Source organism: Micromonas pusilla (genome assembly GCF_000151265.4).
Source record: "Micromonas pusilla CCMP1545 genomic scaffold MICPUCscaffold_3, whole genome shotgun sequence".
In the NCBI taxonomy this organism is placed as follows: domain Eukaryota; kingdom Viridiplantae; phylum Chlorophyta; class Mamiellophyceae; order Mamiellales; family Mamiellaceae; genus Micromonas; species Micromonas pusilla.
Genome location: NW_003315884.1, coordinates 1,631,514 through 1,655,348, shown reverse-complemented (window position 1 = coordinate 1,655,348; position 23,835 = coordinate 1,631,514). Strand labels below are relative to the sequence as shown.

At 67.9% G+C, this 23,835-nt stretch overlaps 13 protein-coding genes across 13 annotated transcripts; 6 read left to right on the top strand and 7 right to left on the bottom strand.

Annotated features, from left to right (window-relative positions):
* Positions 1-230: 230 nt before the first annotated feature.
* Positions 231-2,457, top strand: MICPUCDRAFT_32597 (uncharacterized protein; the record flags this gene model as incomplete). The annotated part of the gene is made up of 3 exons (XM_003057442.1): positions 231-1,028; positions 1,175-1,498; positions 1,614-2,457. 3 exons carry the CDS (start codon positions 231-233, stop codon positions 2,283-2,285), a joined length of 1,794 nt encoding a protein of 597 aa, XP_003057488.1. The 3' UTR covers positions 2,286-2,457.
* A 31-nt stretch (positions 2,458-2,488) lies between these two features.
* Positions 2,489-3,406, bottom strand: MICPUCDRAFT_56706 (uncharacterized protein; the record flags this gene model as incomplete). Its single annotated transcript, XM_003056960.1, has 1 exon — positions 2,489-3,406. The coding sequence occupies one exon, from the start codon at positions 3,404-3,406 to the stop codon at positions 2,489-2,491; it is 918 nt and encodes a 305-aa protein (XP_003057006.1).
* A 152-nt stretch (positions 3,407-3,558) lies between these two features.
* MICPUCDRAFT_38993 (PLATZ transcription factor) lies at positions 3,559-5,489 on the bottom strand (the record flags this gene model as incomplete). Its single annotated transcript, XM_003056959.1, has 4 exons — positions 3,559-4,756; positions 4,856-4,956; positions 5,127-5,207; positions 5,304-5,489. The coding sequence occupies 4 exons, from the start codon at positions 5,487-5,489 to the stop codon at positions 3,559-3,561; spliced, it is 1,566 nt and encodes a 521-aa protein (XP_003057005.1).
* Positions 5,490-5,685: 196 nt separating this feature from the next.
* MICPUCDRAFT_25964 (glucokinase) lies at positions 5,686-7,084 on the bottom strand. The gene is made up of 2 exons (XM_003056958.1): positions 7,023-7,084; positions 5,686-6,863 (listed from the first exon to the last, which is right to left on the bottom strand). Exons 1-2 carry the CDS (start codon positions 7,067-7,069, stop codon positions 5,732-5,734), a joined length of 1,179 nt encoding a protein of 392 aa, XP_003057004.1. The 5' UTR covers positions 7,070-7,084; the 3' UTR covers positions 5,686-5,731.
* A 134-nt stretch (positions 7,085-7,218) lies between these two features.
* MICPUCDRAFT_38991 (uncharacterized protein) lies at positions 7,219-7,539 on the top strand (the record flags this gene model as incomplete). Its single annotated transcript, XM_003057441.1, has 1 exon — positions 7,219-7,539. The coding sequence occupies one exon, from the start codon at positions 7,219-7,221 to the stop codon at positions 7,537-7,539; it is 321 nt and encodes a 106-aa protein (XP_003057487.1).
* Positions 7,540-7,579: 40 nt separating this feature from the next.
* Positions 7,580-9,008, bottom strand: MICPUCDRAFT_46850 (uncharacterized protein; the record flags this gene model as incomplete). The annotated part of the gene is made up of 2 exons (XM_003056957.1): positions 7,580-8,770; positions 8,919-9,008. The coding sequence occupies 2 exons, from the start codon at positions 9,006-9,008 to the stop codon at positions 7,871-7,873; spliced, it is 990 nt and encodes a 329-aa protein (XP_003057003.1). The 3' UTR covers positions 7,580-7,870.
* A 700-nt stretch (positions 9,009-9,708) lies between these two features.
* Positions 9,709-14,446, bottom strand: MICPUCDRAFT_56701 (condensin complex component, non-smc subunit; the record flags this gene model as incomplete). Its single annotated transcript, XM_003056956.1, has 2 exons — positions 9,709-13,563; positions 13,697-14,446. The coding sequence occupies 2 exons, from the start codon at positions 14,444-14,446 to the stop codon at positions 9,709-9,711; spliced, it is 4,605 nt and encodes a 1,534-aa protein (XP_003057002.1).
* Positions 14,447-14,993: 547 nt separating this feature from the next.
* On the top strand, positions 14,994-16,439 carry MICPUCDRAFT_38988 (uncharacterized protein; the record flags this gene model as incomplete). The annotated part of the gene is made up of 3 exons (XM_003057440.1): positions 14,994-15,618; positions 15,723-16,112; positions 16,219-16,439. 3 exons carry the CDS (start codon positions 14,994-14,996, stop codon positions 16,437-16,439), a joined length of 1,236 nt encoding a protein of 411 aa, XP_003057486.1.
* A 160-nt stretch (positions 16,440-16,599) lies between these two features.
* On the top strand, positions 16,600-17,571 carry MICPUCDRAFT_56699 (uncharacterized protein; the record flags this gene model as incomplete). The annotated part of the gene is made up of 1 exon (XM_003057439.1): positions 16,600-17,571. The coding sequence occupies one exon, from the start codon at positions 16,600-16,602 to the stop codon at positions 17,569-17,571; it is 972 nt and encodes a 323-aa protein (XP_003057485.1).
* A 111-nt stretch (positions 17,572-17,682) lies between these two features.
* MICPUCDRAFT_14714 (uncharacterized protein) lies at positions 17,683-19,352 on the bottom strand (the record flags this gene model as incomplete). Its single annotated transcript, XM_003056955.1, has 3 exons — positions 17,683-18,429; positions 18,613-19,176; positions 19,296-19,352. 3 exons carry the CDS (start codon positions 19,350-19,352, stop codon positions 17,683-17,685), a joined length of 1,368 nt encoding a protein of 455 aa, XP_003057001.1.
* A 317-nt stretch (positions 19,353-19,669) lies between these two features.
* Positions 19,670-20,476, top strand: MICPUCDRAFT_62620 (uncharacterized protein; the record flags this gene model as incomplete). Its single annotated transcript, XM_003057438.1, is given in 6 exon segments — positions 19,670-20,002; positions 20,020-20,040; positions 20,042-20,047; positions 20,049-20,050; positions 20,052-20,073; positions 20,075-20,476. Coding segments are annotated over 6 exon segments (786 nt in total).
* Positions 20,477-20,696: 220 nt separating this feature from the next.
* Positions 20,697-21,900, bottom strand: MICPUCDRAFT_2945 (uncharacterized protein; the record flags this gene model as incomplete). The annotated part of the gene is made up of 2 exons (XM_003056954.1): positions 20,697-21,317; positions 21,406-21,900. Coding segments are annotated over 2 exons (1,116 nt in total), but the record flags the coding sequence as incomplete, so codon positions are not given.
* A 425-nt stretch (positions 21,901-22,325) lies between these two features.
* MICPUCDRAFT_56695 (uncharacterized protein) lies at positions 22,326-23,816 on the top strand (the record flags this gene model as incomplete). The annotated part of the gene is made up of 1 exon (XM_003057437.1): positions 22,326-23,816. The coding sequence occupies one exon, from the start codon at positions 22,326-22,328 to the stop codon at positions 23,814-23,816; it is 1,491 nt and encodes a 496-aa protein (XP_003057483.1).
* Between the last annotated feature and the right edge of the window lie 19 nt (positions 23,817-23,835).

Below are 23,835 nucleotides of genomic sequence, written 5' to 3'. Positions count from 1 at the left end.
ATTTCGAAAAGGACGCGCGGCGCCGTCCCGCGCGCTCGTCTCGTCCGCGCGCGCCGCTCGCACGGTCGTCGCCCGCCCTCGCGCTTTCACGAGCCGCGTCGGTCGACGCGCGCACACCCCGCCCGCCCGGGTCGCGCGCGCCGCCGTCGTCGTCGTCGTCGTCGTCGTCGCGAAGAGCGCGCTCGCGCGTCCCGCGCCCGCCGCGCTCCTCGCGAAGAAGGAGAGGCGAGATGTCTCACGCCGCCATCGGCGCGGCGTCCTCCGCGCTCCTCGCGCGGTCGCCGTCGCTGCGATCGAAATCGACGCGCGCGTCGCGCGCGAAGTCGTCGTCGAAGACCGCGATCGTCGCGCCGACGCGCGCGGCGATCGCGGAGCCGGAGACGACGCGCCCGCCCTCCGCGCGCGCGAGCGGCCGCAAGCGCGTCGTCGTCCTCGGAAGCGGATGGGGCGCGATCTCGTTCGTCAAGTCCCTCAGCGCGTCCGCGCCGTACGACGTCGTCCTCGTGTCGCCGCGCAATTACTTCCTGTACACGCCGCTCCTCCCCGGCGCGGCGACGGGCGCGGTCGAGGAGCGCTCCATCGTCGAGCCGATCCGACGCCCGATCGCGGAGAAAGGGTACAAGTACTTCGAGGCTGCGTGCGTGGGCGTCGACGCGGAGACGAAAACGATCACCTGCCGCGCCGCGGACGCCACCTTCGACGCCACCGTGCCGTTCAGCGACCTCGCGACGCGAACGGAGGCGAACGCGATGGCGTGCCCGTGGCACACGTTCGACGTGGAGTACGACTACCTCGTCACCGCCGTCGGCGCGGTGCCGAACACGTTCGGCGTGAAGGGCGTCGAGGAGAACTGCCTCTTCTTCAAAGAGATCGCGGACGCGTCGAGGTTCCGCAGGGAAGTCAGCGAGCGGTTCGAGCGCGCGACGCTGCCGGACGTGCCGGAGGAGAGGATCAGAGAAATCTTGACGTTCGTCGTCATCGGCGCGGGGCCCACGGGCGTGGAGCTCGCGGCGGAGCTGTACGACATGGTGCGCGACCGACGGATTTGTTCCTCGCTTCGCGGGTTTTCTTTTTTCCCTTTTCCTCTCTCTCTCTTCTCCCTTCCCTTCCCTTCGTCCCGGCCCGGCCCGACCCCGACCGCGCCTTCTGACCGACGCGAGAATCGACCGCGCAGGTGTACCAAGACATCGCGAAGATGTACCCGTCGCGGCTCATCCCGCTCGTGTCGATCAAGATCGTCGACCTTCAAGAGAAGATTCTGAGCGCGTACGACCGAAGAATCGCCGAGTACGCCACGGACTTTTTCCAACGCGCCAACATCGACTGCCTCCTGAACAAGCAAGTCAACGAGGTGAAAGAGAACGCGGTCGTCTTGACCGATAACGTCACGAAAGTCACCGAGGAGGTCCCGTTCGGGATGGCGGTGTGGTGCACCGGGATCAAGCTCAACCCGCTGTGCGAGAAGATCATGAACGCGTTGCCCGAGGGGAGCCAAGAGGTGCGTTCTGTGCAAACATTTTAACCCATCGATCGGTTTCAGCACTTGATCGCGTGGGTCCCTTTCAACTGACCGATGAATGAACATTTTTCGTATGCAACGACCCCCGCTACAGAACCGCCGATCGCTGGCGACGGATAAAAACCTCCGCGTCAAGGGCAGCGGCGGGAGCATCTTCGCGCTGGGCGACTGCGCGACGATCGAGCGCCCGCGTAGCATCGGCAAGGCGGTCGACCTCTTCAGGAGCGCGGCGAAGTGCTCCGTCGACGGCGTCTGCGACAGCAGCCTGAGCAAGGAGGAAACGAAAGCGTGCCTCCAGTCGGGCGTCTCCGAGTTTCCGCACCTCGAGGAGGTCATCAACAACATCGACGACGCGTTCGCGAAGTACGCGGACAAGGACACCGGTCGGTGCGCGTTCGAAGGGTTCCAGGCGATGCTCACGGAGGTGGACAACGGCCTGAGGGCGCTCCCCGCGACCGCGCAGGTTGCGAAGCAAGAGGGCGAGCATCTCGCGGCGTTTTTCAACGCCGCCGACGGCGACGCCGCCGCGCTCGCCTCGGACGACTCGCAGTTTAATTACGTCCACAAGGGGTCGCTGGCGTACATCGGGAAGGACGCCGCGGTGGCGGACATCCCGGGGTTCACGATCGTCAAGGGCTTGGCCGCGGGGATCATCTGGAAGTCGTTCGAGACGATCTCGCAGGTGAGCGTGAGGAACATCTTCCTCGTCGCCGCGGATATGGTGCGCACGAAGCTCTTCGGACGCGACATCTCGCGGTTCAACTGATCCCACCATCGAGCCGATCGATCTGATCTGATCGATGGAGTTGGTTCGCCGTACCCGTGCGCTTGTTTTCGTTATGTCTAAAAGGTTGAAAAGGGGAGGGAGGGTGGGATCCCCCACGAGTTGAACGACGGCGAAAGTCGTCGCTTGTGAATATAACACACGCGCGTCGCCGTCGCAATCTATCGCCCCGCTCGCTCGCTAGACTATCCGTCGTCCGCCGCCGGTCCACCTCCTCCTATGCCTATGAGCTCCAGCGCGGTCTCTCTGCTCAAGACCCGAACCTCGCCCTCGCGAAGCTCCATGCGCGACAACGCCATCCCCCCGAACGACTCCCGGTGCAGCGCCGTGACTTCGCATCCCACGGCGCGCATCATCCGCTTCACCTGGTGGAATTTGCCCTCGGTGACGCTCAAGCTCGCGCGCGTGCGATTGTGGTCCGCGCGCTCGGACACGATCAACTTCGCGGGCAGACACGGCTTCTTCTCGCCCGTGAGGGTCAAACTCCCGGACGCGAAGAGGTCGACCGCGTCGCGAGGGATGGGCGCGTCGACGACGAGCTCGTAGACTTTTTCCACGCGCTTCTTCGGCGACGCCAATCGATGGAGCAAGTCGCCGTCGTCCGTCAGGAGAAGCAGCCCGGTCGTGTCCTTGTCCAGGCGCCCGATCGTCTCCACGCCGGGCCGCCGCGCGCGCCATCGCTCCGGGAGGAGGTCGTACACGGACGGCCCCTCGCTGGCGTCGTGCCCGCAGACGCGACCGCGCGGTTTGTGCATCAGCGCGAGCAGACCGTCGGGCGCCTCCGCGGGCTCGCCGTCGATGAGGACGTCGCGCGGCGTGACCTTCGCCTCCGCCCTAGCGACGGGCTCACCGTGGAGGAGGACGCGTCCGTCGCGCGCCCATCGCTTCGCTTCCGCGCGCGTGCAGTACCCGAGCCTGCTGAGGAGGCGGTCTAATCGCTCCGGCGCGTTCGCGTTCGAGGAGGACGCCCCGCCCTTTTTTTTGCCCTTCGCGCCTTCCCCGCACCGCGTCGGGAACCGCGCGGGCGGACGACGCGGACGCGCGCGGGAAGAGGGACCGACGGGCGCGGTCACGAGCGAGGCGAAGACGCGCGCGACCCGCATCGCGACCGTCGAGACGCGCGCGGTGACGGCGCGCTCGAACAGTGCGTGTCGGGATACGCATACGTTCGTGGTACGAAGGTAATAAACTAACAAACTGTGAGCGGCGCGAAGCGAGCTATGATACGGGTGCTGGACGCGTGGACGCGTCGTGACTAGCGCGGCGACCCCATGGGGGACACCTTCATCGTCTTCTGACGCTTCTTCCCCTCCTTCTTCGCGAGCGTCGCCGGCGGCTCGGTGGGCGTGACGTCCGTGAGCTCGCCGAAGGGAAGGCCGGAGCCGTCGTCCAGGTACGGCATAGGCGGCGTGACGATTCGAAGCGCCGCCGCCGCCGCCGCCGCCGCCGCCGCGGTCGACTTCCCCTTCCCGCTCTTCCTCGGCCTCGGCCTCGGGACGCTGATGATCCCCGGCGACGCGACGATCCCGTAGTTGTGAATCAGCAGAGACGACCCCGCGGAGTCCGGCGCGCGCGTGGGCTCGTGCCGGACGTACCCGAACCCGGGGGTGTCCGCCTCTCTGGTCATTCTCGACAGCGCCGGCGGCGTGTTCGCGGCTGCGCCCATCCTCGCCGCGGCGGCGAGGTCGAGCCCGAGGGAGATGCTGTCCCCGCCGCCGCGGAGAAGGCGCCCGTCCTCGTCGCGCTCGCTCGAGAGGTGCGACCCGGGTGCGAACGCGAAGGATCCTTCGAAGCACGGCGGCGCGACGGCGGCGGCGGCGACTTTGTCCGAGGACGACGTCCCGCGCTCGACGTTCGCGGCATTGTCTTTCGAGCGGAGCACCCGCCGGGGCTCCGGCGTCCTGTGCTTCGCGGGCGTGGTGGTTTCTTCCGACGTCGTCTCCGTCTCCGTCTCGCGCGCGAGCGTGATGAGCGCGTCCGCGGCGGCGGCGGCGGCGGCGGTGGTGACGACGTCCCTCGCCTTCGTCGTCCTCGCGCTTCGTCGCTTCGTCACCGCGACGGGCGGCGCGGGGGGGGACTTCGCCTTCGCCGGCGGCTTCTTCGCCTTCGCCTTCGCCTTCGCCGGCGGCTTCTTCGCGGCGGGCTTCGGCGCGGGCGCGGGCGCGGGCGCGGGCGCCTCACCCTTTGCCCTGGCTTTCCACTTCGCCTTCGGCGGCACCGCGAGCGCCGGCGGCGGCGCCGCGAGCGCCGGCGGCGGCGCCGCGGCGACCGGCGCCGGGATGAGCTTATCGGCGATTTTGGCGCGCTCCACGCTGCGGACGCGCGCGGCCGTGAGCATCCTGGGCTCCTTCTTCGTGATCCCCGCGATCTTGCACGCGATGGAGCAGAACGTCCATCTCCCCTCAGGGAAGCGGGCTCCAGGGGAAGCGAACTTCTCGGGCGACAAGCTCTTCCTGCGGCGAGGGCGACGGAGGACGATGGGCGGTTTTCTCACTGCGGCGGCGGCGGCGGCGGCGGCGCGGAGGAAAGGGCGGTGGGAACGACAGACGCACCGTGTCTTGCAGCCCTCGAAGTCGTTCTCCTCCACGGGCGCGAGCATCGACGAGAGGTGGTGACCGAGGTACAGGATGTCGCTGCTGTTGATGATCGCAGGCTGCGAGAGGGACGGCGGGCGAGCGGTGAGTCACCGGGAAAAACAGGCGAGGGTGGGAAAAGCACGCTGCAAGCCGTCGGACGTTGTTGCTTTTCGGCAGTGTCGCGGCGGGACGGACCGCGGCGCCCGCGCGGCGCATCGCGAAAGATCGCGGGAGCGCGAGAGCGCACCTGAATATCGCTGACGTCGAAGTCCTCGCACTCGCGGATCTCCTCCAGGAGGACCGCGTCTTGCATGGACGCTCGGCGTATCTGCGGTGACGCAGATGCGCGAACGTCAGGCATGCGGTGACGCGTCGCGGTATATCGAGAAGATGGAGAGGAAGGGAGCGCGATGATGCGACGCACCTTGAGTATGCGATGGCCCTCGTGCTCGCTGTCAGCGCATTCCGGGCATACCTGCAGCTCGCAGTCGACGCAGAAGAGGTTGTGCACGGGAGGCCTCGAGCTCGCGCGGTCGTGCTGCCCGGCGCAAGCGGAGAAAAAATCGTGGCGGCAGAGCGCGCGCACCCAGCTCGGGACCGCGTCGGTCATGACGGCACGCGCGCGCGCGTATCGGAGACGGAGGAGGGTCGAGAGACGCGCGACGGGGGCGATACGGCAGAAACGCGCGGGGCGATGGCGGTGTTCGCGCGTGGGCGCTACTGACGCGACGACGCCTCGCGGCGAGGCATTTCATAACGCTCCTGTCGGAGACGCGTGATTTTCTCACACTGCACTGAGAGAGCTTGACTCCACATACTGTAATACACCCTGCGGCGCGCTACTCGCGCTCGTCACAGCTGTCTCAGCGCGAACACCTTCGCCCCCGCGAGCCCAATCTTATCGTTCAGGATGATGTGCAGCGGAAACCCACTCCGGACGTTCGTGTACCGGCACGACTTCCGAACGTACGCGTCGAGCAGCGTCCCGCCGTCGCCGATGAGCTTCATGAGCCGCGGCGGGATCCCTCCGGCGACGTACACCCCGCCGCTCGCGAGGCACTTCAGCGCGAGGTTCCCCGCCTCCGCGCCGAGAATCGCGAGGAAGATGTCCACCGCCTCCACGCACAGCGGACACGACCCGTCCAGCGCGGCGTCCGTCACCCCCGCGGGGTCCAACTCCGGCTTATCCGCCGCGCCTCGGCGCTCGCGAAGAAAGTCGTAGATGCGCACGATGCCGCTCCCGCAGCACACCTGCTCGATCTCGCACTCCCCCAACGTCCTCTCGCAGTACGCCAGCAGCGCGGACTGCGTCTCCCCCCTGGGCGCGAAGTCCGCGTGCGACCCCTCGCTCGGGATGACGTCGTGCTCCTCCGCTTCGTCGTTCCAGAAGAGCATCGCCTCGCCCAGCCCGGTGCCGGGACCGAGCACCGCGATGGGCCCTCTCGCGTCCGGGGACCCGGGGTTCAACGTCACCATCTCCTCCGGCTTCAGGTCCAACACGCCGTACCCGACCGCGGCGAAGTCGTTGATTACCTTCACGGAGTCGATCTTAAACTCCTTCTCGAGCTTCGCGCCGTCGATGACCCACGAGACGTTCGTCATGGCGCACGCGTCGTTCGCGACGGGGCCGGCGACGGCGAAGCACGCGGAGTGGACGTCCGAGGGATCCACGCCCGCGTCTCTGTAGAGGTCGGAGATGACGGACTCGAACGTCTCGTGGCCTTTCGTGCCGTAGATGTTCTCGTACTTCAGCGTCTGCGCGCCGTCCACGATGTTCCAGACCTGCAGGCGCGCGTTCGTGCCGCCGATGTCGCCGACGACGACCGTGGACGACGCGGTCGTCAGCGCGAGCGCGCGGCGGGATCGGCGCGAGCGCGGCGCGGACGCGGACGCGCGCTTCGACGAGACGCCGCGGAGTTTGTTCACGAGGAACGCGCCGCCCGCGGCGGCGACGCCGGCGACGCGGCGCGTGTTCGAGGTGGTCCTGAGGAGGAGGAGAGCGAGCGCGGGACGGCGACGCGGTGAGACGGAGACGGAGATAGCGGTTGGCTGCCGCGGCGACCGGGATAGACGGGGGGGGGATCGAGCGGCGGGCGGCGTCGCGGGCGGGACGAACGACGCGCGCGAGCGCCCGCGCGCGCACCTCGCGAGCGATGATACGTGCGCGCCCATCGCGGGTGCGGCCGACATTATCGGTGCGGAGCGTGCGCGGTGTGAACTGCCGCGCGCGTCGGGCGCGCGATCGATCGGTGCTCACTCCTGTCAAAATGACAGGTGGCGATCGATCGCGAAATGAGTGGCGCAGAATTCACCGCGCCCGGGAAGCGGCGTCGCGCGCGATGGGACGCGAGGAGAGCAAAGAGCAGGCGAAGGAGGCGGCGAGGGAGAAAGAGCTCGCCGCCGCGGCGAAGAAGCAGGCGCAGAAGGACAAGGTCTGGGAGCAAGGCGCGAAGGACACGAGCAAGACGGAGGAGGAGTTGGCGAGAGACGCCGCGGCGAAGGCGAGGAGAGCGGAGGCGGAGAAGCAAGCCGCCGCGGAGGGCGGGAAGCCGCTGCCGATGATGAAGAAGTGTAAGGAGTGCGGGACGAAGTATAACCCGAAGAAGCCGTGCCCGGGGTGCATCGAGGCGATGTTCGGACCCGCGAAGGGGAAGAAGTAGTGGACCCCCGACGATCGGAGAGCGAGTGAACGACCTGATAGCCAGACAGAAATCAATCAACATCATGATATTACTTCACGCGTCCTTCACAGCGCGTGCACCGAGACGCGCGCGCGACGCGCGGCAGCCGTCGAAGCGTAATACAAACTCCAATCGACGACCGCGGCGGCGACGACGCGCGTCCGCTCTGAAATCCAAACACTCACACGTCATACCGAACCGATGATACATTTTTTTCGCCGAGGGCTCCGTCGCCGACGCCGAATGCCGACTGGCTCCCTCCCAACAAGAATTGAAGATCACCACACCCACCACGCCGCGCATCCGCCGATCACGCCTCCGAGGGAGTGTCCCAGTCGCTCTCGGAGTTGCTGTTGAACATCCTCGTCAGCATCTCTCGCGCGGTCTCCGCGTCGAAATCTTCGATCGCCTCTCTCGCGAGCTCCTCGTCGTGGTCGCCGTAGTCGTCCAGACGCGCCATCGTCTGTAACGGCGCGATTTCGTCCGTTTCACCAGCCATATCGTGCCCACCACCCTCTCCGCCGGTAACGCTCCACTGCCCTTGCCTCAGCGCGTTCGTTCGCTCCCAGTCCGTCACCTCCACGGTCTTCTCCGGCGGCATCAACAGCACGCCGCTCTTCGCGACTTTGCATCGGTACCCGCCCTCCTTGCACGTGTACCTCAGATCCCTCGGCCGCGCCGCCTCCACGACGGGCATCCGCCCCATCTCCGCCTCGAGCAGCGTCGCGTACCGGCTCGCGTCCTCGTTCGTCGTGAACGCGAGGATGATGTCCACGGGGATGTCGTCCTTCGTCCTCTCCTGCAGCGAGTACAGCCCTTCGCTGCCGGTGCCCGCGCCGAAGACGAGAATGTACACCGCCTCGTCGTCCGGGACTGACGTCAGGTCTTGCAGGTTGCTCCAGCACACCCCGCGCGGCGCCGGGGAGGCGTGCGAGCGCGAGTGGGACCCCGACCCCGACGCGCTCGGGGGCGCCGCGGACGGGGACGCGCGACCGGCGCCTGGCGCGGGGACGAACGCGTTGAAGTTGGCGGCGCCGATGATGTCGCCGGAGGAGCCTGACGAGAGGGAGAAATCGCCTCCGCTCTGATGCCCACGTCCGCCGCGGCCGCTGTTTCGTCGCGCCTGGTCGTCGACGTCGCCGTTTTTACCCACCGCGCGGCAGAGCGTCTGGATGCGCGCGCGTTTCGAGGTGGGCGCGCTCGCGAGCTTCTGTTGAGCGCGGGGATGGGGGAAGGGGACGCGCCGCGTCAGCGCCGCGCTAGCACGTCCTTTTTTCGTGTCACGAGCGCGAGCGGGGATAGATAAGAAAGATCCACCGACGCGCGGGATGCGCGTTTGGGGATGAAAGGAGACGCACCGTGGAGGAACCGCCCCGTCGATGTACCGCTCGGCATTGCGCGCCGTTTCGCGGGTGAATTTGAAGAGAAGAGATGCACAGGAGCGCCATCGCGTGAGATCGGTGCGTCTCGGAGAATTTCGTGCAGCGAAAAGATGCCACTAATCTGTCCTTGTCAGTTCCGGCGGAACGATGCGCGCGCGCGTTACGACGTGTATAAACACCCGTACGCGGCCGCGTGCGCTTGATAAGACCTTGAGAAAGTCTTTCGAGGAACGTGCTCGTCCCTGGGCCCGCGTGCGTGCGGTCGCGAGTGCCGTGCGCGGATTGCGCGTGACGGAAAAAAGAGTCTTTTCTGCTGGCGTTACGGCGTCCGCGGCTGACGCGACGCGAGATTCGAGCGCTCTCAGGGCACCTCCGCTTTCGTCCGCGCAAAAGCCTCGATGAATAACTCAAAAAACGCGATTAAACCCTCGATCGTCTGCCCGGTCAGCAAATCAAGTTGACCGCCCGCCAAAACCTAGAAATTTCCGTGCGCGGCTTCAGAAAGCGCACCAAATTCCGCGGCGTAAAAAATTCCGCGCGCGAATCTGCCAATCAACGCGAGCGGTTGGATTGATGACTCGGACGACTTTTTCCCGCGCTCAGGCAGGCTGGAATTTCGACTCGGGTGACTTTTTAGTCTGCAGTTTTCGGCAACCGGCGATCGAGCGAACCAGAAGCCGCCGCCGCGGCGGTAGCGTGAACTCGTGTCAAATAAAAAACGCGTCAGTCAGTCATCCCGTGTTTGTACATCGCGTCGTCTCCCCCCTCAGCGGTTCCCGCGCAGCGCGCGGCGGGACGACCTCCCGGACCCGTCCTCGTCCGCCGCCGTCGCCGCCTTCGCCTTCGCCTTCGCCTTCGCCGCGGCGGCGGCGGGCGCCTTCTTCGTCGCGCGCGCCCGGGAGGTCTTCTTCGCGACGGGCGCGGGGGAGGGCTCCGCGGGCTCGTTCTCATCCCCGCACTCGTCCTCCTCCTCCTCCTCCTCCTCCTCCTCCTCCTCTTCTTCTTCTTCTTCATCCGCGGCGTCGTCGACGGGCTCCGCCGCCGCCGCCGCCTCCGCCGCCTCCTCCTTCACCTCCGCCGCCTCCGCTTCGTCCTTCTCCTCCACCTCGGCTGTCTCCTCCTTCTCTTCAGTAGCGGCGGTGGGGAGCTTCACCGCGGGCTCGTCCTCGTCCTCGAACACGTGCCCCTCCGCGCGCATCGAGCTCCGGTAGCTCTCGTACCGTTCCACGTGCGCGGCGGCTAATTTTTGTTCAAACTCCTCGACGGCGACGCGCGCGGCGTCGACGGCGTCCGCGCCCGCGGCGGTGGCCTTCTTCCCGGTCGTCGCGTTCTTCTTGCCCTTCGCGACGACGCCGGCGAGGGCGTCGTAGACTTCTTTGTCGTACAGCGCGGGTTCGTACAGCTTCCACGAGTCCATGAATTTTTTGAACGCGCGATCGGACAAGGTGAGCGCGGAGAGGCAAAACGCGACGTCGCGCGCTGGCTTCGGCGTCTTCGCGAGCGCAGCCTCCGCGAAGCGGTTCGTGAACTTGTCCGCGAGCGACTCCGTCTGCTTGTCCTTGTCGATGAACCCGAGAAGCCGCGTCATGATCCGTTGGAACACCGCCGGTTCGATCGACTCGTCCCCGGATAATCGCGACAGGAGATCCGGAAGCAGGTTGTAAATGGGATTCCCGTGCTTCCTCGACAGCTCCGTGAACAGCAACCGCGCGACGGACGCTACCCTCGGATCCGGGTCCTCCAAACACCGCGCCATCTCCGCGATGTGCCCCTTGACCTTCATCATGTCGTTCAAGATCAGGTGCGCGAGGACGGTCACCGCGTGTTGCCGCACCCCCGCGTCCGGGTCGTGCAAGCTGTTCCCCCACGCCTTGAGCCCGTACAGATGCTCCGTCCACGGCTCAACCGCGTTGGGAAACCGGAACGCGAGGTCGCCCAGCGCCACCATGAGCGCCGCGCGTGCGTCGCGGTCGCTCTCCCCGCGCGCGCGCGTGAAGATGAGCGCGAGGTGCGCCTCGCAAAACTCGGCGTCGATCGCCATGAGGCGAGAGAGCGCCGCGAGCGCGGCGCCGCGGAGCAACGCGTGGCCGGCCGCGACGGCGGGGTGCCCGCACAACGCGACGACGACGGGGGCGTACGCGGCGACGAGGCCTCTCCCCGCGACCGCGGACTTCTTGGACTGCGATACTGAGAAGGATAAGAGCTCAGCCTCGCACGCCTCGCGCGCGTTGTCCAGGGACGCGTCCTCCGCGACGGAGCCCTGACCGAGCGCCGCGGCGAGCTCGGCTTCTTCGCCGTGCGTGTTCCCCGCGGCGGCGGCGGCTTCGGAAGCTTCCGACGCCTTTCTGTCGCGCTGCATGCGCGCGCGGCGGACCGCTCGTCCGAGGTTCTCCGCGTGCACGAGATGCCGGAGCGCGACTTCGCCGAGGACGAAGAGGAACCGCGCGAGGTACGCGGCGTTGACTTTTTCCACGCCGCCGCCGCCGCCGCCGCCGCCGTCGCCGTCGCCGCCGTCGTTCTCGGCGCCCGGAAACGCCGCGGCGGCGAACGACCGAAGCACGTCCCCGGCCGCGCCCTCCGGGTCCGGGTGCAGCGCGTACAGCGCCGCGATGGACTGCTCCGCGGCGGGGTACCACCCGCGCCCGGGCAGCGGCGAGCACGGCGAGAGAACCTTCGCGAGCGCGGCAAACGCGGGCGCGTCCGGCGCGAGCGCGGGCGCGGCGACGCCCATGGAATCCGGCGTGCCCGCGTTTCCACCCGGGCGCGCGCACTTCAGGAGCGACGCCGCCGCGCGCGCGAGCGTGGGCTTCTTCTTCGTGCACGCGAGCTCGAGCACGCCCGCGGCGTGGTCGACGTGCGGAGCGACGATTTCCGGGTGCTTCGCGGCGGCCATGGCGAGGACGGTGAGCGCGGACGCCTTCAACGCGTTTTGATCCACCGCCGTCGCCTCCGCGTCCCCGCCCGGCACGCCGACGCACGTCGCCTGCGCCCACAGCGCGCGGATCAGCGGCCCGTTCACCGGGACGCGGTTCTCGCGGACGAGAAGCTCGATTACCTCCTCCAGAGACGCGAGCTCGCCGAGCGCGCTCGCGGCGGCGACGTCGGTGATGGCCCGCGCCGCCGCCGTCGGCGACTCCGCGCCGGCGAGGAAGAGCACGTCCACGGCTTCAACCGCGGCGTCCCTCACCGCGGTATCCCTGGAGAAGACGAGCCCCAACAGCTTGCGGACGCCCTCGTCCGAGCCGTCGACGCCGAACTGCTTCAGGCGGACGAGGAGGCCGACGGCCTCGATCGCGTCCGACGGCGTCGTGGACGCGAGGAGCTTGCAGAGGACGCCGACGGCGCCGCCCATCTGGACGGCGAATCCGAGCGCGGTTTTCAACGCGGCGATCATGGTGCGGACAGCCTCGACGCCGCCGTCGAGCTCGGGCGCTGCTGGGGCGACGGCGTCGTTTGACGTCTCTTTCTCTTTCTCTTCTTCTTCCGCGGAAGACTCCTTCTCCGCGGAAGACTCCTTCTCCGCGTCGTCGTCCGCCTCCGTGAGGGGCTTCTCCTCGGCGTCTTCTTCGTCCCCCTCCTCGATCGGCTCAACTTTTTTCTCCGCGTCCTCCTCCTCCTCCTTCTCCTCCGGCTCCGGCGGCGCCATGAGCTTGAGCTTCGCTTCGTACTCCCTCAGCGAGTCCGCGAACGCGGACGACGGCAGCCGCGGCGCGAACGGGTTAAACCCGAGCATCGTCGCGAGAAGGTTCATCGCCGCCTTTCTCACGAGCGCGGCTTTGTCGTGCAGGCGGCCGATCCCGAGGTCCGCGACGACGAGCCAGTGCGACAGCGGAATCGCCTTCTTCTCCGCCATGATCGCCCACGTCTGCAGCACCCTCGCGCGCGTGAACGCGGAGACGTCGTGCACGCGCTCCACGAGCAGGTCCAGAAACCCTTGCTTCGCGCGCAGGAGCGGCGCCGACGCGTCCGACGTCGATCGATCCCTGTCCTCGTTGAGCGCCCCGCTCGACGCGTCCGAGCACACGAGGTGTCCGAGCACCGTCACGAGCGAGCTCCTCAGCGAGTACGCCTCGCCGTCCAGGTGCGGGAGAAGCAGCGAGATGTTCGTCATCGTCGTCTTCGGCATGCGCTCCGCGAGCTCGCTGACGAAGGTGCCGACGCAGCGCACGCCGACGGCGTCGGCGGCTTGCTGCCGTTTGTACTCGGCCGGGTCTGCGGGTCGTTCCGTACGAGGCGACGTCGGGGCGGAGTTGAAAGGCGTCAGCGTTTGAAGTTGAAAGCCGTCGCGTGCGGAGATCGAAACCGAGGGACCCTGGGCGGAGAGATGCGCCGGGAAAAGAAAGTCCTCAAGGCACGGCGTGCACCGCGCCGACGCGGTCGTACGGGGACCAGCGCGTGTGATGACTAAGGACGCACCCACGTTGCCCACCTCGCGGAGGAGCGCCGCGGCGAGCCGCGCGTTCTCGTGGCGGTCCGCGGCGACGGCGGCGCACTCCGCGATCGGCCCAGGGAGGTGCTCGTGCTTGTTCAGGAGATGCACCAGCGCGGTCGTGACGTTGTCGAGTTGCCCCCACTTCAGCGCGCACGCGCCGAGCATGACGAAGGCGGCGTTTTTGGAAATCTTGGGGTCGTTCCATACAAAGCGACGTCGGGGTGGAGTTGAAAGGCGTCAGTTGGCGTTGAAAGGCGCCGAGGGCGGGGATTGAAACCGTGGAGAGGGCGGAGAGAACCGCCGGGCAAAGTCCTTAAGAAACGGCGTTCACCACGCCAACGCGGTCGTATGGGGACCAGTGTACAGAACGCGCCTTCGACTTGAGCGCCGCCGGGGATTCCATCGCGAGACACGCCAGCCTCTGGAACAGCCCCAAGAACTGCTCGCTCGGCTGACGCGGCCGGAACAGGTTCCACAGATCACAGTCGAGCACGCCAGACATGACGTGAAGGACGCGCTCGCGCTGCTCCTCCCACTTCCACTCGACGAGCGGCGCGGCTTTCTTCGACCCCTTGCCTCCGGATGCCTTCTTCCCCGTCTTGTCACCCGCGGACGCGACTCCCGTCGCGTTCGGCGCGGCGTCGCGCGCTTCCGCGTCCGCCGCCTCCGCGAGCCAGTACACGAGCGTCGCGTACGTCTTCACGGCTTCGCGGTGGGACGCGACCGCGTCCGACGCGCCGTCGGCGTCGCCGCCGCCGCCGGCGAGGAGCGTCGCGACGCTCGCGCTGAGCACGGAGAGGTTACTGCACAGCGCGTCCGCGAGGCGAATGCGGCCGATGGCGGAGAGGGATTTGAAGTCGCGCACGCACGCGTACGCGGGGTCGAACACGTCGTGCTCCAGGATGCATAAAGCGTCGTTCTCGCAGAGATCGTACGCGACGCGCTCGACGAGCTCCGCGGCTTCGACGTCGTGCATGCCCGCGACGTCGAGCACGTTTTTCGGGACGAGGACGTTGTCCCGCGACGGCGGGGACTCGAGGTCGGTCAGCGCGAGGGGGATGTCGAACTCCATCGCGACGGAGCTGCGGTGGGCGGGGGGAGGGGACGGAGGAGGGGACGAGAGGGGAGGCGCGCGTCAGCTCTGGCGCCGGGGATGGGAATGAATAATCGCGTCCGATCTCGTCCCCTCGGCGCTCGGGGGGGGAATGAGATTCCGGGCGCGCGCGCGACGACGACGCGGGACGCGCGCGCGGATACGCGACGCGGCGTGCCGTGGATGATCGACGAGAGCGCGTACCTTTGGGTCGCGGCGCGGCGCGTGTGAAGCGCGCGACGGCAATGCCGCGACGGACGCGCGCGTCGAGACCGAAAAGTTGGTTCCCCTACACGACAACGGATCGAAACGCCTGCCCTCGCTTCGACTGCGTTCTGAAAACGCTTTTCACCCACTGCTCGGTTTCAACATTTGATCGCATTCCCTTTCAACTGACCGATGATCACGTGCACGAACGGACCTCATACAGTAGTGTAATAAATCGCGCTCGGAAGTCTCGGAGAAGTCGTCCGTCCTCCCCGCCCGCCGGAAGCGGCGCCGCGCATCACTCCGCACGCGCGCCGTCATGGACGCGCGGGACGACGACCCAAACGACGCGGACGCCGCGGGGCTCCCGAACCGCCTCCTGCGCAAGGCGGAGACCGCGATTCAGGGAAGGACGAGCCGCGTCCTCGTCGTCATCGAGCGGTGCACGGACGAGCACAACTACAGCGCCGTCATCCGCACCGCGGAGGCGCTCGGCGTGCAGCACGTCTGGCTCATCGATCCGGTGGACGTGGACCTGGACGCGGTCGGATCTGACGACGACGACGGCGGCGGCGGCGACGACGGCGAGCGCGACGACGACGACGAGGAGGAGGAGGAGGAGGAGGAACGCGCCCAGAAGAAGAAGCCCGGGCGGCGGACGCGGCCGTGGAGCCGGACGAGGCACGGCGACGCCGCGCGCGACGCGCACAAGCTCTTCGCGCGACGCGCGAACGAGTTCACGACGATCCGCGAGTTCGCCACGACCGCGGCGTGCGTCGCCGCGCTGAGAGAGGACGGGCGGACGATATGGGCGACGGACTTGAGCCAGCGCGCGGTGTGCCTCACCGAGTCCGCGCTGAGAGCGGCGCGAGGCGACGACGCGACGTCCGCGTCCGCGTCCGTCGTCCCGGAGAAGCTCGCCATCGTCTTCGGCACCGAGTCCGGTGCGTTCGTGTTCGTTCACCCACCGTTCGGTTTCAACATTTGATCGCGTCACCTTTCAACTGACCGATGAAGTACGTGTACTGTTCGGCTTCCAACTCATCAGTCGGCTGCACCGAGGAGATCCTCGCCGCGGCTGACTTGAGGGTGTACCTGCCCCTCAGAGGCTTCGCGGACTCGCTCAACCTGAGCGTCGCCGCCGCGCTCGTGATGCACGAGCTGTTCCGCCTGTGCCCGGAAGCGATCGGCGCGATGGACGAAGCCGAGCGCGCGTCGTTGAGAGAGGATTGGTTCTCTCGTCTCGCCGCGCAGCGGATCCGAACCCCGGACGAGGCGCGCGCGGCGAAGGAGAGGAAGCGCGCGCTGACGAAGGTGAGGCACAAGCTGAACAGGAACACGCCGCGCACGCCGGAGGTGGAGGCGCGGATGGAGGCGCTGAGGGCGGAGGAGGCGAGGTTGAAGGAGGAGGAGGAGGACGCGACGGCGCGCGCGTTGGGTGCGTTTTTCGCGTTCGATACATTTTTCACCCACCCGGTCGTTTCAACGTTTGATCGCGTCCCCTTTCGACTGACCGATGAATGACTTTTTTTTGGAATCGCCAGTGCGCGCCAAGGCGGCCGTCGCGCCGTTTCTCTCGCGTCCGCCCGCGACGCTGCGCGACATGCGGCGGCCGGACGACCACAGGGAGGCGTTCGTGTGCCACAAGATCAGGGCGAGGAATAAGGATAACTGGGCGGGGATGCCCGCGGTGAAGGGGAGCGGAGGCGTCGTCGACGAGGCGTGGGGCGAGCTGGCGGGGCGGAAAAACACCGGGGAGCCCTAGAGCTACAGTAGTCCTATGCGTTTTTTGTGTTAGAGTACACGTATGCGTACGTACTTCCTGACGCTGACGGTGCGCCGCGCTGACGCTGCCGAAAAGAATCGATCGCTTCGCTCGGAGTCGTCACACGACCGATCCGCGGGACCGCGCGCGGGACGTCGCGATGGCGCCGCCGACGAAGATCGAGGACGACAGCGACGACGATGCCCCGCTCGCGAATCGCGTGAAGACGGAATCGTCCACGCCGAAACGTGCGTCCCCGCCAGCGCGGATGGGGTTTAAATTCATTCATTCTCTCGCGGTCCCGGTTCGATCGCGGCGTCGACGCGCGGATCCGCGATCGACGATCGCCGCGACGATCGTCCGCGGCGTCGCGCGCGTCGTCCGCGTCGTCGCGCGCGCGCGATCCCGCGCGCGCGCGGCGCTCGTTCGCTCCCCGCGTCGCCGTCGTCATCCCGCGAGCGCGCGTCCGCGTCCTCGACGTCCGTCCCCCCTCCCCCACCCCCGATCTGGCGCCGTCCGCTCACCCACCCCCCGCCCCCACCGACCCGACGACGTCGCAGCCAAGAAGACGGACAAGGACGGGAAGAAGAAAAAGAAAAAGAAGAACAAGCCGAAGCCGAAGCCGAGCGGCGGGAACGGCGGCGCGGCGGTGAAGGCGGAGAAGAAGACATACGAGCTCCCCGGGCAGAAGCGCGACACCCCGGACGAGGCGGACTCTCTGCGGAAATTCTACGTCTCGCTGCGGACGCAAAAACCCGAGAGCGAGATGGCGGAGACGTGGCTCATGGAGCACGGTTTACTACCGGAGGAGGAGGCGAAGAAGGCGTACAAGAAGTGGTTGGCGAAGCGCGGGCGGAACGGCCCGCCCGCGAAGAAGAGCGGCGGCGGCGGCGGCGGATCTTCGCGGCCGAAGAGCGCGAGCGGCGGCGGCGAAAAGAAGAAGAAGAAGAAAGCCTCCAAGCCGTCTAATAAGCCCAAGTCGCTGTCGGGGATGAAAAGGAAGGCGACGACGGTCGTGGACGACGACGACGACGAGGATATCCCGCTCGCGGCGCTCAAGTCCGGCGGCGGCGGCGGCGGGTTCAAGATACCGAAGAAGGAGGGAGGGGCGACGCCGATCAAGGCGGAGTGACGGAACGAATTGCTACTACGACTACAGTAGTCTATGTTGTATCTAACGGCTATCGTAATCACCCTAATCACCCGGTGATGGCGTTAGTCACCCGCCTCCCGCGTCGTTATATTAGTTGTCGCTCGCGTTGCGACTCAAGACGTCGTACACCGCGTACGACACGCTCGTCGCCGGTAAAACCTTGGCGAGGTTTGGCGCGACGCCGCGGTACAGCCCCCCCAGCCCGTCCTTCGCGACGACCCGCCTGAAACAATCCACCGGTCCCGCGTACTTCACCGCGCCCTCCATCCCCGACGTCTGCAACTTGGTGCGGATCAAGTTCAGCGGGTACGTGCACAGCATCGCGGTCGTGCTCGACGCCATGCCGCAGCCGAGGAGTTGGACCACCCCGGGTTCTTTCCCCGCGCCCTCGCACCGCCGCGCGAGCGCGTCTTTGAGGATGCTGTTCGCCATGAGGTCGATCCCGGCGTACGGAAATATGCCCACCACGCTCGGGGCGAGGCCTCGGAACAATCCGCGCGCGCCCTCGCGCGCGACGACGTGCGACGCCATCGCGGCGATGCCGTCGCCGCCGGCCGACCCGGGGGGCGTCACCGCGAGACGGGTTTTGATAACCTCCAGAGGGTACACGAGCGCCTGCGACGCGACGCCCGCGAGCCCGCCCGCGGCGAACCGCTCCGCGATCGTGACGTTCCCGGGGTCTGTCGCGATCGTGCGCTTGAGGAGGTCGAACGCGGCGAACTTGACCGCGGTCTCCGGGACGACCTTCAGGACGTTGGCGCCGTTGCCGCGGAAAAACGCGCGAACGCCGCCCTCCGCGTAGACGGCGCGCGCGGCGATACCAATCGTCACCCGTCGCTGTTGTGGCGGTTCGTATCCCCCCGCGGGCGCCGCCGCAGCCGTCGTGAAGCCCCGACTCGACGTCGTCGTCGTCGTCGTCGTCGCGGCGGTCCTGCCCGTCGTCGCCGCCCTCGAAGCGCCGCCGCTCGCGCTCGCGGAAGCTTCGCCGCCGCCGCCGCCGCCGCCGCCGCCGCCGGGCACCCTCCCCGTCTGAAGTATCGTCTTCACGCGATCGATCGGCGCGGTCGCGGTCCGGCTCACCGCGCCGGCGACCCCGCCGCTCGCCATCTTCATCGCGACCGCCCACGCGAGCGACCCGCCCCCTCTGGGCGGGAGGTCTTTGCACGCGCTGCAGTGCGACTCCGCGTCGTCGACGAAGGACGCGCGAAGAAACGCGTCGAACACCGCCGCCGGGTTCGCGCCCTTCGGAAGCAGCATCAGCGCCTCTTCGAACTCCTTCTCGGAGAGCGTCCCGCTCTTGTCTTTGTCGAGCTTCTCGAACACGTCCCGGAGCTGCGCGTCGCTGATTTTCAGCCCCGCGCGCTCGACGCCGCAGCGGAGTTCCTCGGAGTCGACCTCGCCGTTTTCGTCGCGGTCGACGGAGACGAACGCGCGGCGGATCGCCCCGCGGCGTTCCTCGCAGAACGCGTCGAACTCGGTCGCGCTGACTCTCGCGTCCGCGTTCGCATCCATCGCGGCGAAGAGCTTCTCGAGATGCGCGGTGGAGACCGCGATCCCGCGCTTCGCGAGGCCTTCGCGCACCTCCTGCGTCGAGTGGGAGAGGGGGGGAGGGGGGTCGAATTGGATATAAGTAAGATTCGTTCGCGTTCGGGAGAAGAAGACGAGAGCGGGCAGCGCGTCGCGCGGTCCTCGCGGGCGCGCACCTCGAGGCTGAGGAACCCGTCGCCGTCGCGGTCGAGCGACGCGAACATCGACCTCATGGAGAGCGCCGACGCGTGCGAGCGCGGCGCGCGACTGACGGTCGCGGCTGCTGGATTGTTTTCCGTCACGAAACCGACTTGTCGGAAAAACTCTCGAAACGCTCGGGTACGTACAGCCGTCCTCGGGTACAGTACTCCGATAACTAAATATCCATACGATCTGTACTCGGCGAATGTGAGCCCTCCAGATTCGCGCGAGAAGCGGCGCGCGACCGTCGAATCGACGTCACCTCGTCGCGACGCCCGCCGTCAGTCGACGCGCGCGCCGCGCCCGCACGCGAATCGCTCGCCTCGCAGCCGCGGACGCGACGCCGACCATGCGGGAATGGCGCACGTTCTCGCGGTTCCCGTGCACCGCGAAGGAGTACTACGCGCTCATGGTCGACGGCGCGTTCCAAGAGCGCCTCCACGTCGACGGACTGAAGATGGGATGCTGGGACTTCGAGGACGCGCGCGACGCCAAAGGCGTCCTGCTCTCGAGAGTCGCCTTCTCCGAGCCACGGTTAAACCTCCCCGCGATCATCGAGCGTCTCGCGCGAAGGGCGCAGTCCTACCACGAGCACACGACGTACACGCCGTCGGAGTGCCGACGGTTCGTGCGCGTCGTGCCGTGCATGGGCGCGGAGAACATGGACTTCACCTTCAACGAGTGGGTCCGCGACGACGTCGACGGCGTCGGCGGGTGCGTGTGCGAGTCGATCGTGCGCGTCGCGGTGAAGGGCGGGTGGATCGGACGGATATTAGAGCGCTTCATATGCAGCACGAGCAAGGTGAAGTTGTCGGAGAGGGACGCGTGGCTGCACGCGAAGCACTTCGCGCCGATGGGGTATCGACGCATCGGATTCGACGACTTTGAGCCCGCGTCGGATTCGATCGCCGACGCCGACGCCGGCGCCGCCGCCGACGACGACGACGACGGGGACGTCCCCACGGTCACTCTGAGCTTCCGCGGCGGCGGCTCGGGCAAGAAAAAGAGCGGGAAGGGCGAGGGCGAGTGGGTCGGCGCCGCGGATCTCAGCGCGCATCCGCTCCCTCCGAGCGCGTTCCGAAGAAGCGGGTGGAAAAACTTCAAGTCGAAGTTCGCGTCGACCAAACGCAAACGCGTCGCCGCAACCGCGGCGTAGTCGCGTAGTCGCAGCACATGACGTCCTACCTAGCGATGTAGTAGCACGATACGATCTTCTTCTTCTATCGATCGACGACGAACGACGCTCGCGCTCACGCCGCGCCCGCGCCGTCGACGAGCTGCATCCACTCCAAGTACCGCGCCTCCACGACGTTCACGACGGGATTACATCGCTCGACGACGTCGTCCTCCGAGCCGACGAGCCCGTCGCGTCCCCAGTGCTGCGCGGCGCTCAAACCGGACAGGCAGTAGCACGTGTGGTAGTGATCCCGCCCCTTCCCGGGCTTATCCTGCAGCCCGCCGTTCGGTGCCTGGCAGCACAGGAGCAGCCACCCTTGCAGCGCTCGCGCGTTGAACGGCGGCGTCGTCGGGTCCCAGGCGTTTAGCGTCCGCGTCTTCGTCGTCTTGGCATCCGACGAAGACGAAGAGAACGCCTCGGACGCGGCGGCGGGGAACAGCGCGCACGCGGGGACGCCCGCGATGTTTCCCAACGAAGATCCTCTCTCTTTCTCTTCTTCTTCTTCTTCTTCTTCTTCTCTGGTGGCAGTCGCACCCTTCTTCGACGGCGGCGGCATCGCTCGCAACACCGCGTCGACGCTCAGCGATAACAACGGAAACGCGCCCCCTTGCCAAAACGAATAACACCCGTCCACGAGCTTATTCGTGCGGCCGTTGAACCCCCCCTCGACCGCGCCCTGTCGCATGCACAGCCAGTGCAGAAGCTCCGGGAGGTCGAGCCCTCGCGCGCCGTCGCACAGCACGGCGGCGGCGAGCCCGCAGAACGTGTACCCGCCGTGCGCCTCCGCGCCCGGCTCTCCCGCGATCCCGCCTTCGTGCGTCTGCGTGTGCGTGTTCATCGGTCATCAGTTGAAAGGGAACTCGATCAAATGTTGAAACCGAGCGGTGGGTGAAAAACGTTTGTCGAACAGAACGCGCCTGACACCGCGCTACAAAGGCGCTCACGTTCTCCGTGACCGCGTCGTCCATGACGCCGCACAGGTGCGCGACCGCGAGGGCGGTGTAACACCCCCTCGTGTCCGTCTCCCCGCCCTCGTGCATCCTGTACCCGCCCGTCTCGTCGTCCTTGCACCGCGCGAGGAACGACCGGAGCGATTTTCGATTCACGCACGCGAACGCCTCCGGAGTGGCGATGGACGCGAGGCAGCACACCGCCGCGTATGTCGGCGCGAGGTGCGGCATCTGCCCCGGCCCGCCGCCGAACCCGCCGCCGGGGCGTTGGCACTTCCCGAGGAACTCGACGACGTCGGACGCGGTCGACGGAGCGAGGGGATGGGAGAGGAGCGCGAGAGAGTGGACGATCCAGTAGCACAGCCACGCGCGGGAGGCGTCTAGGACGACGAATCCGCTCCCGAGGTGCGTCAACGATCGCGTGAGGTACGCGACGTGCGCGTCGCGGTCGAGCGTCGCGGCGACCGCGACGCCCCCCGAGACCGCGGTCTCGTCGCCGCGCGCGCCGCGCGCGCCGTTCGCGCGCGCGTTCTCGTCGCCGTCGCCCGTCGTCGTCGTCGTCGTCTCGTTCGCGCCCGCGCGCGTCGCTCTCGCGTAGACGTCCCTCGCGACGAGCTCGAGCTCCCACTGCGCGGAGGACGTCTCCGTGGGGAACCCTAAGCCTTCCATCCCGAAGCCGTCCATGACGGCGGCGACGGTGTGGTCGTCGCGGAGGACGCGTCGCGGAGCGCGCCGCGCGCGAACGATCTGGCGCGACGACGCGATCGATCGCGAGATGATGACAACGACGAACAGAAAACGATTACGTACGCGAGTCGATCTGGACGGAATGGCGCACTTCGCTCATACTTCGCGCGGCGCGGCGGGCGCGCGGGGCGATGGCGAGCGCCTCGCCCTCGCCCTCGCCCTCGCCCTCGCCCTCGCCCTCGCCCTCGCCCTCGCCCTCGCGCGTGCGCCCTCTGAAGTGGCTCGTGACCGACCTCCTCGCCGCGCACGTCGACGAGCTCATCGAGCTCGCCGGCGAATCGCTGCTTCAGCTGCCGTCCGACGTGCGATGCGCGCTGCGCGCGGTCGCGAGGAGGAGAGGCTGCCTGGACGACCGCGCGCTGCTCGCGCTCGTGGACGGCCACGACGGCGCGCCATTCCTCGACGTCGCCGGGTGCGTCGGCGTCACGGACGACGGGATCGACGCGCTCGCGCGGCGCGGCGCGCTCGCCGCGGTGGTCGCCGCGGACGTGACGGGGTGCGGCGGGATCTCCGCGCGAGGGATCGCGACGCTCTGCGCCGCGGCGCCGATGATGCACACGCTGCGGTGCGGCGGCGACGACGCGTGCGACGACGCGATGCGTCGCGCGATCGACCCGGGAGGAGGAGGGAGAGGGAAGCTCACGCGGGGCGGGAGGCGCGAGAGAGGTGTGGGAGGGATACTTCCGAGGTTTGATGACGCCCGTCATCATCACCACGTCGAGTCGTGGGAGGACCGCGCGGCGGCGGCGTCGCCGCCGCCGGCCGCGTCGTCGTCGGCGACCGATACCCTCACCACCGCGCGAGCGTCATCCCTCCAGTGGCTCGTCTGGCCCGACGTCGACGTCGCGCACAGGGAGCTGATACGCGCGGAGTGCCCGCGGATGCGGATCGTCGCGCCGTCGAAGGAGGCGTACCTCGCCGCCGCCGCCGTCGCGACGTCGCCGCGGTTTCGAGCCGTCGACGGCGAGGGCTGGGTCGCCGTCGGGAAGGCTGCCTCGGCGCCGGTCGACGGCGGCGGCGTCTCGTGCCCGTGCCCGCGCCCGCGCCCGCGCCCGCGCCCGAAGCCGCGCGGGATCGGGTTCGGGAGGGGAGAGAACAACGACGGGTTCGTCGTCGTCGCGTCGGCGTCGCCCCCTCCCCCGCCGCCGCGACCACCACCCTGGCCGATCTCCCCGCCGCCGCCGCCCGGCGCGCCGCCGCCGCGCGAGGCGGACCCGACGACGCCGCTCGACGCGCCGGCGCTCGCGTGCCTCGACGCTTCGGCGCGCAGCGGCTGGCGCGGCGAGGCGGCGGCGTCGACGGAGGCGATGATGTTCTTTTCGGGGGGGATGAAGGACGAAGACGGCGGCGCGGCGCCGTCGAAGCGCGGGCTCGGGCTCGGCGCGGCGGCGTTGCGTTGGCGTCTCGGCTTCGCGGAGGACGCCGACGGCGTCTCCGTCGCGGAGCGGTTTAAGAGAGCGTGCGAGGAAGTCGACGCGGAGCGTAAGCTGAAGCGCGAGAAGAACAGGAGGAAAGGACGGAATCGAACGCTGAATAAGCTCGGGAAGAGTTCGTACGAGCGCGCGATGTTCGACGCGTTGGACGACCGATCGCCGTTCGATCCGCGCCGGCGCGCGTACTGATGCCTACCTCGAAGGTACG

Bases quoted from the DNA above. Each gene is read 5' to 3' on its own strand.
- MICPUCDRAFT_25964 (XM_003056958.1), bottom strand. From the start codon at position 7,069: ATGTCGGCCGCACCCGCGATGGGCGCGCACGTATCATCGCTCGCGAG. The intron at 6,864-7,022 runs GTGCGCGCGCGG...CCTCCTCCTCAG, and splicing joins CACGTATCATCGCTCGCGAG to GACCACCTCGAACACGCGCC.